Source organism: Crassostrea angulata, chromosome 8 (assembly GCF_025612915.1).
Source record: "Crassostrea angulata isolate pt1a10 chromosome 8, ASM2561291v2, whole genome shotgun sequence".
Lineage (NCBI taxonomy): Eukaryota > Metazoa > Mollusca > Bivalvia > Ostreida > Ostreidae > Magallana > Magallana angulata.
Window position 1 is genome coordinate 53,808,614 of NC_069118.1, and position 16,078 is coordinate 53,824,691.

At 33.1% G+C, this 16,078-nt stretch overlaps 1 protein-coding gene and 1 long non-coding RNA gene across 4 annotated transcripts in view; both read right to left on the bottom strand.

The window, feature by feature from the left end:
- Positions 1-16,078, bottom strand: part of LOC128159449 (protein MON2 homolog) — a 556,747-nt gene that overhangs the window by 29,930 nt on the left and 510,739 nt on the right. For all 3 annotated transcript variants that reach the window (XM_052822554.1, XM_052822556.1, XM_052822553.1), the window contains one exon: positions 15,920-16,048. In XM_052822554.1, the coding sequence (XP_052678514.1) occupies positions 15,920-16,048 (129 nt within the window). The remainder of the gene's footprint in view (positions 1-15,919; positions 16,049-16,078) is intronic.
- On the bottom strand, positions 6,429-10,160 carry LOC128159525 (uncharacterized). Its single transcript, XR_008240146.1, has 2 exons — positions 8,972-10,160; positions 6,429-6,725 (listed from the first exon to the last, which is right to left on the bottom strand). It is a non-coding gene; the product is annotated as an uncharacterized LOC128159525 (long non-coding RNA).

Here is a 16,078-nt window from a genome sequence, read left to right on the forward strand (position 1 = left end):
ATTACGTAATATATGCTTTAGGTAAGATACTGAATACATAAACAGCTGTACAATGAACATTTTTGCTTCTATATTTAATAACAAATTTTTGTTCAGTAAAGAGTTCTTGTAAGAAGATTTAAGAACCCTCTTGACCCCTAATTGGAGGGGCCAGCCCCTTTTTCTTGATATCAAATGAAAGGTCTTGCAAATGTAAACATATTTTGTTCAACAAGTGTTCACGAAATGTTAACCGTTCTTAGGATATCTTTACAAATGTGTTTTAGGGGCCGGCCCTTTATCTCCTAAATGGGGTCATGAACAAAAAAATTTAAGGTGGCAAATTGTTAAGAACATTATTTTTAGCAACTTTTGTTCTACAATGCTTTTCAAAATATTTCTCCTTGTTCATATATTAATGATCGAAATTTTGAATTTCTGGCCCCTTGAAACCCCTAATTACGTAACATATGACTTAAGTATGGTACTGTATAGATAAACAGACCAACAATGAACATTTTTGCTTCTATAATTAATAACAAATTATTATTCAGTAAAGAGTTATTGTAAAAAGACTTTACAGCCCTCTTGGCCCCTAATTTAAGGGGCCAGCCCCTTTTTCTTGATATTAAACGAAAGCCCGTGTAATTTGAAACAACTTTTGCATTACATGTTTTAACAAAATATTTATACATCAAAAGATATCACAGAAAATGTGCAAAAATTTCGTGAAAAAAGTTGGTGCCAATTTTCAGGTTCAGGCGAGCTTTGAGGCCTTTAGCAATTTTCATCATTGGAAGCATGGGGGTACATCTACATACATTCATCTACAATCCCTGAAAATTTCAAGCTTCTATCTTGATTAGTTTCGGAGGAGATGCGTGGACAAAATGACCCTTAAAAATTTACAATAGCGTCAATATCTGAAACCGGAAGTGACGTCATAATTCAAAAATTTTATAATAAGTAGCACCGATCATGCTATATCCGTCCTGAAAATTTTGTGCGAATCGGTTGGATAGTTTTTGAGAAATTACGCTCCAAAAAAGTCAGAAAAAGAAAAAAAAGAATAACTAGAGCAAAGCTCGTTGCAAAGCAACGAGTGGGTTTTCCGCTAATGTCGAAAGCAACGCTAGAAGTACGTCTAAGAAGCAGAGTTCTTAATCTAGTAACAAAGAAACCTAAGTACAAAAAGATAAAAAAACTAGAGCAAAGCTCGTTGCAAAGCAACGAGTGGGTCTTCCGTTAATGTCGGAAGTAAAGCTGGAAGTTCCTGTAAGAAGCATAGCTCTTAAACCAATAACAAGAATAACTAAAATATAAAATATGATAAAAATCGAATTATTCCTAGTACGACTTAACAAAATACGAATGATTTTAAGTACGACTTAACAAACACCTTTCCGATTTCAAGAACGACTTAACAAAAAAATCCAAATGTGTTCACTCAAGTACGACTTAACAATTAATTTTGGTAGGAGTTAATTTTACTTTAAACATTACGATATTTTTTAAACCAAGGACGCGGAAACAAAATTCCCGGAAAAATCAATTTTTAAACCCTGATTTCTCTGCAATGCATCGTCCGATCTTAAAACGGATTTCAGTTTTAAATTATGCTTAATAAAAGCTCCTTTGTTGCTTTTTGATTTATATTAAATTATTGGTCAGAAAAGAGTTATTATAAAAACACCTAGTAGCCCTTCTGGCCCCTAATTTGAGGGGTCAGCCCCTTTTTCTTGATATCAAATAAAAGGTCTCGCTAATATAAACATATTTTGTTCTACAAGTGTTCACGAAGTGTAAACCGTTCTCGAGATATCTAAACAACTGTGTTTTAGTGGCCGACTCTTAAACCCCTTACCGGGGCCACTAACAACAAAATTTTTGGTATCATATTGTTAAGAAAATTAGTTTGAACAATTTTTGTTCTACATTGCTTTTCAAAATGTTCCTCCTTTTTCAGATATTAATGATCAAAGTTTTGAATGCTGGCCCCTTGAAGCCCCTAATTACGTAATATATGACTTAAGTATAGTACTGTATAGATAAACAGCTGTACAATGAACATTTTTGCTTCTATAATTAATAACAAATTATTTTTCAGTAAAGACTTCTTGTAAGAAGACATTAGAGCCCTCTTGGCACTTAATTTGAGGGGCCAGCCCTTTTTTCTTGATATCAAATGAAAGGTCTCGAAAATATAAACATATTTTGTTTTACAAGTGTTCACGAAATGTAAACCGTTCTCGAGATATCTGTACAAATGTGTTTTAGGGGCCGACCCTTTAACTCCTTAATGGAGTAATAAACAAAAACATTTAAGGTTGCATATTGTACAGAACATTATTTTGAGCAACTTTTGTTCTACATTGCTTTTAAAAATATTTCTCCTTTTTCAGATATTAATGATCAAAGTTTTGAACTTCTGGCCCCTTGAAGCCCCTAATTACGTAACATATGGCTTAAATATGGTACTGTATAGATAAACAGCTGTACAATGAACATTTTTGCTTCTATAACTAATAACAAATTATTGTTCAGTAAAGAATTATTGTAAGAAGAATTTAGAGCTCTCTTGGCCCCTAATTGGAAGGGTCAGCCCCTTTTTCTTCATACCAAATGAAAGCCCTTGTAATTTGGAACAACTTTTGCCTTACATGTTTTAACAAAATATGTACACATCTAAAGGTATTACAGAAAATGTGCAAAAATTTCGTGAACAAATTTGGTGCTAATTTTCAGGTTCAGGCGAGCTTCAAGGCCTTGAGCAATTTTCATAATTGGAAGCATGGGGGTACATCTACATACATTCATCTACCATCCTTGAAAATTTTAAGCTTCTACCTTGATTAGTTTCGAAGGAGATGCGTGGACAAAATGACCCTTAAAAATTTACAAAATCGTCTATATCTGAAACCGGAAGTGACGTCATCATTTGAAAATTTAATAATATGTAGCGACGATGTTGTTCTATCACTTCTGAAAATTTCGTGCAAATCGGTTGAGTAGTTTTTGAGAAATGACGCTCCAAAAAAGTCAGAAAAAGAAAAAAAAGAATAATAAGAATAAAGAAAAAGAAACCGTAGAATAACAAGAGGGTCTTCCGTTGGAAACGGAAGACCCTAAAAATCGAATGATTCTTGCTACAACTTAACATGATCCGAATGTTTTTGACTTAACAAAAAAACCAATGTGTTTAAGTACGACTTAACAAATTTGACTTCATTTTAGGTACAAGTTTACTTTACCTTGAAGTAACATCTTTTTTCTTAAACCAGAATGCAAAATTAAAATTTATGTAAAAAATCAATTTTGTTTAAAACATAATTCTGAGCAACTTTTCCTCTTCACTGCTTTTCAAAAGGTTGACCTTTCGTACTGTGTGCTCGTTGCGTCATTAACTGTCAGAAACTTATCGATGTTAAGTTTACTTTACTGTACTTCTGTGAATATTTTCTATGTAAAATTACTATGAACCAGACAACATTGAAATGGTGAACATTTCAAAGGGCCCCGCTTATGTTATTTCAGAGAATTCTGCTTTGACCTTGACCTATAACTTGAAATTTTTCCAGCTGGCATAGAACTTTTAATTCAATTTCATTCCCCCTAACATACATGCATTTTTGTTCAATCTGACCAAGATTAAGCATATTTGGAAAATAATCTACTATTTAAAACTAATTTTAAAAAGATCTGCTATGACCTTCACATTGACAGACTTGGTTCAAGGTCACTGCACGCCATTAACCAATAAACTCTGTAAAGGTAAAATATTAGCCAAATAGGGGCTAAAAGGAGAGTATATCTATGCTCTTAAAATATGGATTTTTGTGTGATCTGATATGACCTTGCCTCTTCATCTACAAATATCATCCGAGGTCATTGCATATATTTTGAACAAAGGCATCATGTGGGTAAAGTATGAGGCTAAATGGAGCAAAGGGAGAGAAGATATACTCCAGACAAGGATTTTTAAAAATATAATTCTGATATGACCTTCACAGTTTCTTTTCACTGAAAATAGGTTCAAGGTCACTACACACCCTTTCACCCTTTACTCAAAAGCTCTGCTTATGTGAAGTCTGAGCCAAATAGGGGTTAGTAGAAATTATATATGCTCTCAAAAAAGGATTTTTGCATGATCCGATATGATCTTCACCCGTTACCTAGAAATTTCATGCAAGGTCACTGCACATCGTTTAACCATAGAGACACTCTGTGAGTATTAGCCAGATTGGACCAAAGGGAAAAAAGATATGCCCCAGACAAGGATTTTATATATATAATTCTGCTATGACCTTAACCTTATACCTAAAAACATGGTTCAAGGTCACTGCACATCCTTCAACCAAAGGAACCCTGTGGATGAGGTATGAGCCAGATTGGGCCAAGGGGAGAGAAGCTATGCTCCTGTCAAGCCATCTCGGATGGACAGACCGACAAATTGATCACTAGAAGGCGCCCGCATGAACATGCCTTTTTATCTAAAATAGTATCCATGCTATCTGCCCATGGTGAATAGTCATCAAAACCATTCATTAGCAGAATTTGATTTCCCTCCTTTTTAAGGTGGTATGGGACATCTGTCGATATTAATGTGGATTAAAGTACTATATAATTGAAAACTTTTCACCGGTTTAGAATTTTCAAATTTTACAATATTTAACCAAAAAATAGCTTTTAAAAATATTTGAAAAGGTAAAAATTGTAAAAACCCCAGCGGGATTCGAACTCATGACTTATAGGTTCCTAGTAAACCCTCAAACCCACTGTGCTAAGGAGTTAGGTGACCATTTTTGAGAAGAAACTACATGTACTTATATAATTACACTTTATTTTATTGTTTATTTCGATAAACAATACGTCACAACATGGAAGTGTCCCATATCACCTTAAACTCGGAACACCTTTGACCTAATAAGATCGCCGCATTAAATAAAAAGTTTGATTTAACTCTAATTTGTTTATCATCAAGAAATTCTGCATCGCTGACAAATAAAGTTTTCTTCTGTATAATGAAATACCAATTAACTGACTATTCGGACAATAGCAAGTTTATTGTCCCATTCAACAGCTACTATTTCCCTTGGCTTTGCCTCATTAAATATTTGCTGTCTTGGGGGACAATAAACTTGCTATTGTCCTCATACCCAGTAAATACTAAATAGGCATATAATATCCTATCCACCTACATTTCATGTTATATAACCTCCCGTTTGTAACCTTCAATTTCACTGTAAAGTCAACATATCTGTCATAGCCGCAAGTTTCACAATTTATTTCTGCTTCTCATGTACTTAAAATTAGGGGCCTTAATACTGCTTACCAATTCCAACAAGAGACATCCCTCTAACTATTGGTAATCATTAAAATTCATTTCATGAATCTACGCAACAATGATAAACCTTCAAGTACAGTCACTCTCAATTTTACAAAAATATTGACGGTACTTTATCCGAAACTGTTCCTTGTATCTTTAACTTAGTACACTAACATTTTTATGAAAAGACGGTTTGTCTTAGAATAAGAAAGCTAATGCAATTCTGAGAAAAAGAATACCACATATTGCCAATTCCATTGAGGTTTAATAAAAATATGGCCATTTAAGTGAACCCACCATTTCCAATTTCCTTTAGTAAACACAGATTTACAGGGTTCTCCATAGTAAAACATCTTTATCTGACCTTTTAGAGGTCAACTTTTGTTCAACCACCTTTAAAAAGAAACCTTATTCAATACAACATATGCCTACATGATATAATCATGATAAAAGCTTCACATCACTTAGAAATACCCTTACATGTATACCCCCCACCCCCCAATCTTTTGATTTTCATAAAAAGTCATGGTTTGAAATGTTTTACCTAATTTTATGAAACATGTGGCAATTTCCTTGAGTCATTTCTCACACATATTTGAAAACAATCATTAATGATTCTAAAATGTGATCTTTATTTGTTTATTGTATGATTTGTACCATTTTAATTAACAAATAGACAGCTGTCCCGCTTGTGATTTCTTGTTTTCATGAAAAAAGTAAGCTAACAATCATATTTAGTGAATATCTAATCTATTCTGATTTCTAGTCTTCTTCTAACCATGCTAAAACAGTAAGTTACAACCTACAAGTTAGACATCTGCCTTAAATTAGAATTAAATTCAAACACACCCAGGTAGCTGGAGACAGAGTTGAATTCAATGAAAAATGTTCAAATTTGACATGTTTTTCTACTTTTTTATGCATATATACCTTAGAAAGGTAGAAATAGGTTGTTTCTTGTTCATTTCAAAAGTAATTATCATAGCAGGTGTTATTTCAAAGTCAAATGTACATTTACATATCCTACATGTAATCTTAATGCAGACAATTAAATAGAGGGGGGGGGGGTTCAATTATGTAAACACATCTAAATATCTTTATGAAATAAAAAATAAAGGAAACATAATTGTATACTTTTATTGAAAACCAAATTTTCACAGCAATTATGAATTTCTTTAAACAGCCTTAATTTTGTTTTCATAATTTCTTATCAAACACAAACCACAACATGGCATGATGCTTTCTTCAAGTTCCATTATTGTTCATGCATTATCGGATTTAATTTGAATTACCAGTAAATAGTCTGTAGAACACAAGGAATATGCATGTGGATAGAGTTGACAGGTTAATCTCAGGAGCTGACCCACAAGAATCAACAGGTACCGGTAAAAGCCATGTGGTAACAAGAGTCTGTTTTGAGCTGAAATAAATAAAAAAAATAATTAGCTGTGTTTACATACATGTACTAGTAATAGCTGTGTTTACATTAACATATGCATAGTATTTCTGTAAAAAATACACTGACCATGCAGTGTAATAAGTATGATATATCCCAATACATGACATAACATTTAGGCAGTACAAGATCAAAAATTTGCATATCAAGTCATAATATAATATTTAAAAATTTTCATAGGTATAAACACTTATCAAATTGAGAAAGAGAGAGAGTTTGAGAGAGAGAGAGAGTTTTATTACCATACTTGTAGTGCAACAGTCAATATTTCAATTCTTAAATTACAAACGAATATTACCCACCGAACAGCGTCAAAGTACATGTACTGGTATTAGCTTCTGGTATACCATTTTTTATCAATTCTACTGTGTATTTTTTGTTTGCAAATAAATTTAGCGAGGGTTTTTGTTTATTTTCTTATAAATTACATGTTTTAAAAACAATACTACATGTAATAAGCATAAAACATGTATGAGTAAACTTAATGAAGAATTTTTAATAGATTATTTTTCAAAGAATGTGGTACATTACATGTATGTCAATCTTTATAAAACTAGCGTATATTTCGTGCACCATAAATTGCAAGTTTTTTGTAAATATCATTTACTTGCATGATAGGTATATATGGTCTAACCAAAATTTTCTTCATAAAGCTACAGCTGTATGTACCACATATATGTTTTGTCACAAGTATACATTTTTTAAAAAAATACCCAAATTCCAACAGTTTAAATAAACTCAACTCATTCTCTGATAAGTTCATTGTGTTTTGTGCGTGCATATCTTATTTGTCTGCTGCAACAGCAGCCAATCAGCGGTAAGCTGAATCCACAAAAAGAAAGTTTGTGTTTTAGGAGCGGGTAAATTGTTTATGCGACACTGTCAAGAAAACCACACCAAATAATAACAAGAAACATAAATATTCACTTAAATGTATTCTGTTGTAAAGTAAAGGTTTTTAACACTTATTGCATCTTGCAAAACATGTGATGACCTTAATCATCTGTCATATATCTGATATACATGTATATGTAAAAGATGGGAGAAATAACGACGGAACAAAGTGGGATTCGAACCTGGCCCTCTGAATCTCTAGTCAAGTGCTCTACCAACTGAGCTACATGTATCTGGCACCGGTATTCAAACCAGTCTGACCGTCACATTCCTCCCCCTTAAATGATCTTCACCCTCGAAGATCATCCCTGGCAGGATCAAGTTAACCTGTTAGTTCCAGGGGTTGGTCACAACACCAATATTGTAACAGGATGGGAGAAATAATGAAGGGATTTGAACCTGGGCCCCCTGAATCTCTAGTCAGGTGCTCTACCAACTGAGCTATCTGGCACTGGTATTCAAACCGGTCTGATCGTCACATATATAAAGAATTATTTTAAACAATGTTGTTCAATTAAAAATAACACTCGCAACCTTCAGGTTTTGTCTGTAATTAATCAATATTGGCATGCGATCAGTTCTCGCCGAGTACCATTTCTCACCAGTGCATTGTTACGTCATTTTATCAACACATAAAATTATATACGAAAATATGATGTAACAGTGCACCAGCGGGAAATGGTCCATGGCGAGAACTGCTCGCACGCCAGTACTGCCAGTAGTCAGATTAAAAAGAGAGAATAAAAAATTACATTTAAAACATTAACAAGGACAATTTAAGTACACATCATAACTGCTAAACAAGAAAAATTATGTGAACTGGTAGAATGGTAGGCATAGTTCTAACTTGTAACCTACATGTACAAGTACATGTACCGGGTACCCGTTGGTCTGCTATACCTCTTTAATGATACAATGATCGGCATCATAAAGATATTAAAGTCATGTTTTAACTCTGAAGTGTACAATTTTATTTACTTGAAGTTATGTCTACAGGGTATTCATGACTACATTTGGAGTCCTCTGCACAAGAATATATAATATGTTTCTAATTAGACCCTGCTTTGAATTTTGAGTTGAAAATTCACAATCTGTTATTTTTTTAAATAGATAAATTCAGTTACCCTTTCCAGTCCCCCATGAACATCGAGCGAGTCTAAACACCCATGAAACATGTAAAAATTACACGTTAGTAAACAAACACCCACACCATAACAAAAACATCTAACAGTGTGCACGTACTTACATGTACATCTATACTATATACTAAATTTTAACCAGTTAACAAGAAACTTTAAAAGAAGTAAAAGCCTCACCTTCTTCAGTAACATCCACATAAATCACACACTTTAATGTCCATCTTTTCTCCTTTATTACTCGTAGCTTATCAACGGCTGATCGTCGACAGAAGTGTGGCTGTCAGAATTTCCTCGTAAACGATTCACACGAGAAAAATATCCTCCTTAAACAAATATGTAGTATTGTTCCCTGTGCATGTTCATATGTTTCACAGCAAATTGAAAATGCATGTGTACACCGAAAGAATACACAACTTCTCTTCTGCATTACGGCTCTCTCTTTTCTACAATGCCGTTCGTTACTGTTTACATTCGGCGCGCGCGCGCGGGGGTCACAAACAGGGGCGCCCCGACAAATAGTTGCACATAGAACGTTTAAATAATGTGTGTTCATTGAATTCATAAATGATATAGATGAAAAAAATGAAATTGAATCACAACAATTTATCTAAGACGCAACACAACGTAATGCAGTAAATACCTGGGCCTTAATGTGGCATTTGTTCGCTTGTGTGTCTATGTAGACATATTAACTCGTTCATGTACGATTCTCACATATTTGTTTTATGAAATTTGAAAAAAAATATAGGACAGAACTTGTTTAATTTGATACCAAATGACATTATTTAATATATTAACAATAACTAAATTAATTTTTTTTCATAAAATGATAACGATTTTTGCTATCAGAAAAATACGTGTATGAGCTGCTGACCCCTAATTATAGGGGCCAGCCCTTTTTTCTTAATTTTAAATGAAAGCTCTCGTTATTCTAAACAACTTTTGTTCTATATGTATTAACAAAATATTTTTAGTTTAAAGGTTATAATACAAAAAGCAACAAAATTTCAGCCCCGAAAAAATCTTAAACTTTGGCGACAAATAGCTCAAAAACTAACAAAGAAATTACCAAAATTTTCATGCCAGCAAAATTATAAAATGTTACCGACAATTTCGCCAAATTTCATGCATCTATCATCTGTAGTTCCCGAGATCAACTCTGGACAAAAGACCCCCCAATTTTCAATTAAAGGGCAATAACTCATAACCGGAAGTGAATTTTAAAAATTTGAAAAAAACGTCTAGAGATATTAATATCATCTACGTACCCTGAAAGTTTCATAGCAATCAGACAAAAAATGTTCGAGAAATCTCGTGCACAAAATTTGCGGGAAAAAAAAAAAAATAATAATAAGAAACAGTAGAATAACAGAAGGGTTTTCCGTTGAAAAACGGAAAACCCTAATAAAGAAAAAGAAACCGTAGAATAACAAGAGGGTCTTCCGTTGGAAACGGAAGACCCTAACTAGAGCAAAGCTCGTTGCAAAGCAACGAGTTGGTCTTCCGTTAATGATGGAAGTAAAGCTGTAAGTTCCTGTTAGAAGCAGAGCTCTTATACCAATAGCAAGAAAACCTAAAATAAAAAGATGAAAAAAATCGAATTAGTCCTGGTACGACTTAACAAAATACGAATTATTTTAAGTACGACTTAACAAAAACCTTTCCGATTTCAAGAACGACTTAACAAAAAAATCCGATTGTGTTTAAGTACGAATTAACAATTTCCGTATTATTTTAGGTACGAGTTAATTTATCTTTGAACACAACACTATTTCCTTAACCAAGAACGTGGAATCAAAATTTCCGGAAAACTCAATTTTTAAATCCCAATATCTCTGTAATGCATCGTCCGATTTTAAAACGGATTTCAGTTTAAATTAAGCTTAATAAAAGCTCCTTTGTTGCTTTTTGATTTATATCAAATTATTGATCAGAAAAGAGTTATTATAAAAAGACTTAGTAGCCCTTCAGGCCCTTAATTTGAAGGGTCAGTCCCTTTTTCTTGATATCAAATAAAAGGTCTTGCTAATATAAACATATTTTGTTCTAGAAGTGTTCATGAATTGTCAACCGTTCTCGAGATATCTAAACAACTGTATTTTAGGGGCCGACCCTTTAACCCCTTACCGGGGCCACTAACAACAAAATGTTTGGTATCATATTGTTAAAAACATTATTTTGAGCAACTTTTGTTCTACATTGCTTTTCAAAATATTTCTCCTTTTTCAGATATTAATGATCAAAATATTGAATTATGGCCCCTTGAAACCCCTAATTACATAATTTATGACTTAGGTATGGTACTGTATAGATGAACAGATGTACAAACAACATTTTTGCTTCTATATTTAATAACAAATTATAGTTCAGTAAAGAGTTATTGTAAGAAGACATTAGAGCCCTCTTGGCCCCTAATTTGAGGGGCCAGCCCCTTTTTTCTTGATATCAAATGAAAGGTCTTGCAAATACAAACATATTTTGTTCTACAAGTGTTCAAGAAATGTTAACCGTTCTTGAGATATATGTACAAATATGTTTTAGGGGCCGACCCTTTAACTCCTAATTGGGGTCATAAACAAAAACATTTAAGGTAGCATACTGTACGAAACATTATTTTGAGCAACTTTTGTTCTACATTGCTTTTAAAAATATTTCTCCTTTTTCAGATATTAATGATCAAAGTTTTGAATTTCTGGCCCCTTGAAACCCCTAATTACGTAACATATGACTTAAGTATGGTACTGTATAGATAAACAGCCCAACAATGAACATTTTTGCTTCTATAATTTATAACAAATTATTATTCAGTAAAGAGTTATTGTAAAAAGACTTTACAGCCCTCTTGGCCCCTAATTTGAGGAGCCAGCCCCTTTTTCTTGATATTAAACGAAAGCCCGTGTAATTTAAAACAACTTTTGCATTATATGTTTTAACAAAATATTTATACATCAAAAGATATCACAGAAAATGTGCAAAAATTTCGTGAAAAAATTTGGTGCCAATTTTCAGGTTCAGGCGAGCTTTGAGGCCTTTAGCAATTTTCATCATTGGAAGCGTGGGGGTACATCTACATACATTCATCTACAATCCCTGAAAATTTCAAGCTTCTATCTTGATTAGTTTCGGAGGAGATGCGTGGACAAAATGACCCTTAAAAATTTACAAAATCGTCAATATCTGAAACCGGAAGTGACGTCATCATTTAAAAATTTTACAATATGTAGCGCCGATCATGCTTTATCCGTCCTGAAAATTTTGGGCGAATTAGTTGGATAGTTTTTGAGAAATAGCGCTCCAAAAAAGTCAGAAAAAGAAAAAAAAGAATAATAAAGAAAAAGAAACCGTAGAATAACAAGAGGGTCTTCCGTTGGAAACGGAAGACCCTAACTAGAGCAAAGCTCGTTGCAAAGCAACGAGTGGGTCTTCCGTTAATGTCGGATGTAAAGCTGGAAGTTCCTGTAAGAAGCAGAGCTCTTAAACCAATAACAAGAGTAACTAAAATAAAAAGATGAAAAAAAATCGAATTATTCCTGGTACGACTTAACAAAATCCCAATGATTTTAAGTACAACTTAACAAAATCCTTCCTGATTTCAAGAACGACTTAACAAAAAAAATCAGAATGTGTTCAAGAACGACCTAACAATTATTTTTGGTACGAGTTAACTTTACTTTGAACATTAAGCTATTTTTTAAACCAAGGACGCGGAATCAAAATTTCCGGAAAAATCAATTTTTAAACCCCGATATCTCTGCAATGCATCGTCCGATTTAAAAACGGATTTCAGTTTTGAACTCAGCATGAAAATTACTGTAAGATAGGTATGTGAAATTTTTAAAATTGAAAAACATGAAAAAACAAAAAAATTGGTTTTGCTTCCGGTTTCGACCGGAAGTGTCCGAATTGAGTTTCCAGCCTTATGTCATAAGTAAAACGGTATTTCTACCTATTCTGTAAATCTCATAGCTTTATCTTAAATCAAAAAGGAGAAAAGCTCCGGACAAAATCACTTTTTAAAACTTGAAAAACGTCAATATCTGACGAATTTGATGACGTCATCAAATAATTTTTTCATATCATAGAGATCTTTTAGATACACATTAAAGCTGTAAATTTCAAAACAATCGATGCAAGCGTTTTTGAAATATTTGAGTTGGAAAAAAAATAAAAAGAATAATAACTAGAGCAAAGCTCGTTGCAAAGCAACGAGTGGGTCTTCCGTTAATGTTGGAAGTAAAGCTGTAAGTTCCTGTAAGAAGCAGAGCTCTTATACCAATAGTAAGAAAAACTAAAATAAAAAGATGAAAAAAATCGAATTATTCCTGGTACGACTTAACAAAATACGAATTATTTTAAGTACGACTTAACAAAAACCTTTCTGATTTCAAGAACGACTTAACAAAGAAAAAATCCGATTGTGTTTAAGTACGAAATAACAATTTCCGAATTATTTTAGGTACGAGTTAATTTATCTTTGAACACAACACTATTTCCTTAACCAAGAACGTGGAATCAAAATTTCCGGAAAACTCAATTTTTAAATTCCAATATCTCTGTAATGCATCGTCCGATTTTAAAACGGATATCAGTTTAAATTAAGCTTTATAAAAGCCCCTTTGTTGCTTTATGATTTATTTCAAATTATTGATCAGAAAAAAGTTATTATAAAAAGACTTAGTAGCCCTTCAGGCCCTTAATTTGAAGGGTCAGCCCCTTTTTCTTGATATAAAAAAAAGGTCTTGCTAATATAAACATATTTTGTTCTAGAAGTGTTCATGAATTGTCAACCGTTCTCGAGATATCTAAACAACTGTATTTTAGGGGCCGACCCTTTAACCCCTTACCGGGGCCACTAACAACAAAATATTTGGTATCATATTGTAAAAAACATTATTTCTAACCACTTTTGTACTACATTGCTTTTCAAAATATTTCTCCTTTTTCAGATATTAATGATCAAAATATTGAATTATGGCCCCTTGAAACCCCTAATTACATAATTTATGATTTAGGTATGGTACTGTATAGATGAACAGATGTACAAACAACATTTTTGCTTCTATATTTAATAACAAATTTTTGTTCAGTAAAGATTTATTGTAAGAAGACATTAGAGCCCTCTTGGCCCCTAATTTGAGGGGCCAGCCCCTTTTTCTTGATATCAAATGAAAGGTCTTTCAAAAACAAACATATTTTGTTCTACAAGTGTTCAAGAAATGTTAACCGTTCTTGAGATATATGTACAAATGTGTTTTAGGGGCCGACCCTTTAACTCCTAAATGAGGTCATAAACAAAAACATTTAAGGTAGCAAACTGTACAAAACATTATTTTTAGCAACTTTTGTTCTACATTGCTTTTAAAAATATTTCTCCTTTTTCAGATATTAATGATCAAATTTTTGAATTTCTGGCCCCTTGAAACCCCTAATTACGTAACATATGACTTAAGTATGGTGTTGTATAGATAAACAGCCCAACAATGAACATTTTTGCTTCTATAATTAATAACAAATTATTATTCAGTAAAGAGTTATTGTAAGAAGACTTTACAGCCCTCTTGGTCCCTAATTTGGGGGGCCAGCCCCTTTTTCTTGATATTAAACGAAAGCCCGTGTAATTTGAAACAACTTTTGCATTATATGTTTTAACAAAATATTTATACATCAAAAGATATCACAGAAAATGTGCAAAAATTTCGTGAAAAAATTTGGTGCTAATTTTCAGGTTCAGGCGAGCTTTGAGGCCTTGAGCAATTTTCATCATTGGAAGCATGGGGGTACATCTACATACATTCATCTACAATCCCTGAAAATTTCAATCTTCTATCTTGATTAGTTTCGGAGGAGATGCGTGGACAAAATGACCCTTAAAAATTTACAAAATCGTCAATATCTGAAACCGGAAGTGACGTCATCATTTAAAAATTTTATAATATGTAGCGCCGATCATGCTTTATCCGTCCTGAAAATTTTGTGCGAATCGGTTGGATAGTTTTTGAGAAATAGCGCTCCAAAAAAGTCAGAAAAAGAAAAAAAAGAATAATAAAGAAAAAGAAACCGTAGAATAACAAGAGGGTCTTCCGTTGGAAACGGAAGACCCTAATAATAAGAATAAGAAAAAAAAGAAACCGTAGAAAAACAAAAGGGTCTTCCGTTTGAAACGGAAGACCCTAATAATAAAAAGAAACAATAGAATAACAAGAGGGTCTTCCGTTGGAAACGGAAGACCCTAATAATCTTAACCAGCACAATAATAGAAAGGTCTTCCGTTGGAAACGGAAGACCTTAATAAATGAATGACAATAAGCAGCAATCCCACGACAGTTTTAAAAGCTGCAGTGTATGTATTCTTGATTTATAAATCTTTGAGCTGTGTGTGATGAATCAATGTCATTTCTTATTTGACTATGACATATATCATTCATTTCAATTTTATCATCTGAATAATTAAATAACTAAAGATTCTTTCTTTAAATTGATCCTCTGATATATTTCTAAAACAGTTATCAACTTAAGTTGATTCTTTCCAATGTCTTTAAAACAATTTTTGTACCAATAATCAATCTAACCAGTTTGGGACAAATAAATATTTTTACATGAGTACATAGTTTATTCTGAATTTGAAACAATATGATTCTATGTCTAATAGCAATTTGCACAATAGGTAAAAGTGTCAGCTTCTGATCAGTGTATGTCTGGTGTTCAAAACCAACTGGGACTTCTTACAATGCATATACGTTTATCTTTCTAGTTTTATGTTTGAAGGTTGTAAAATTTGAAAATTTCTCAAGGTTTCGGAATTCTCATTTATTTCAATTTTATATTGAGTGATTTATTTATTAATAAGTACACTGTGGGAGCCCACATGTTATCATATTGAGTAACAAACAGAAAACCTGTGGGCTCCAACATTGGTCATACACATAAAACCAGTGGGCTCCAACATTGGTCATACACATAAAACCAGTGGGCTCCAACATTGGTCATACACATAAAACCAGTGGGCTCCAACATTGGTTCATTTGCTGTAGATGTTTTTTCTTCTCTTGCTCTCTGTTTACAAACCTGAATAATTTACCGATATATTTTATGATGTTTTTCTTTTACCTCCTCTGGTTTACAAACCTGAATTATTTTCTGGAGAACATGAGCCTGCACAACGACTGGATGCTTGGCGCTGACCCCATACAGATTCACCACCATCTCCACAGACTTTTCAGCAAAGGGGACAAAGTTCATGGTCACCCAGTCCACCTGAATAAGGTCAAGGTCAAAGATCATACA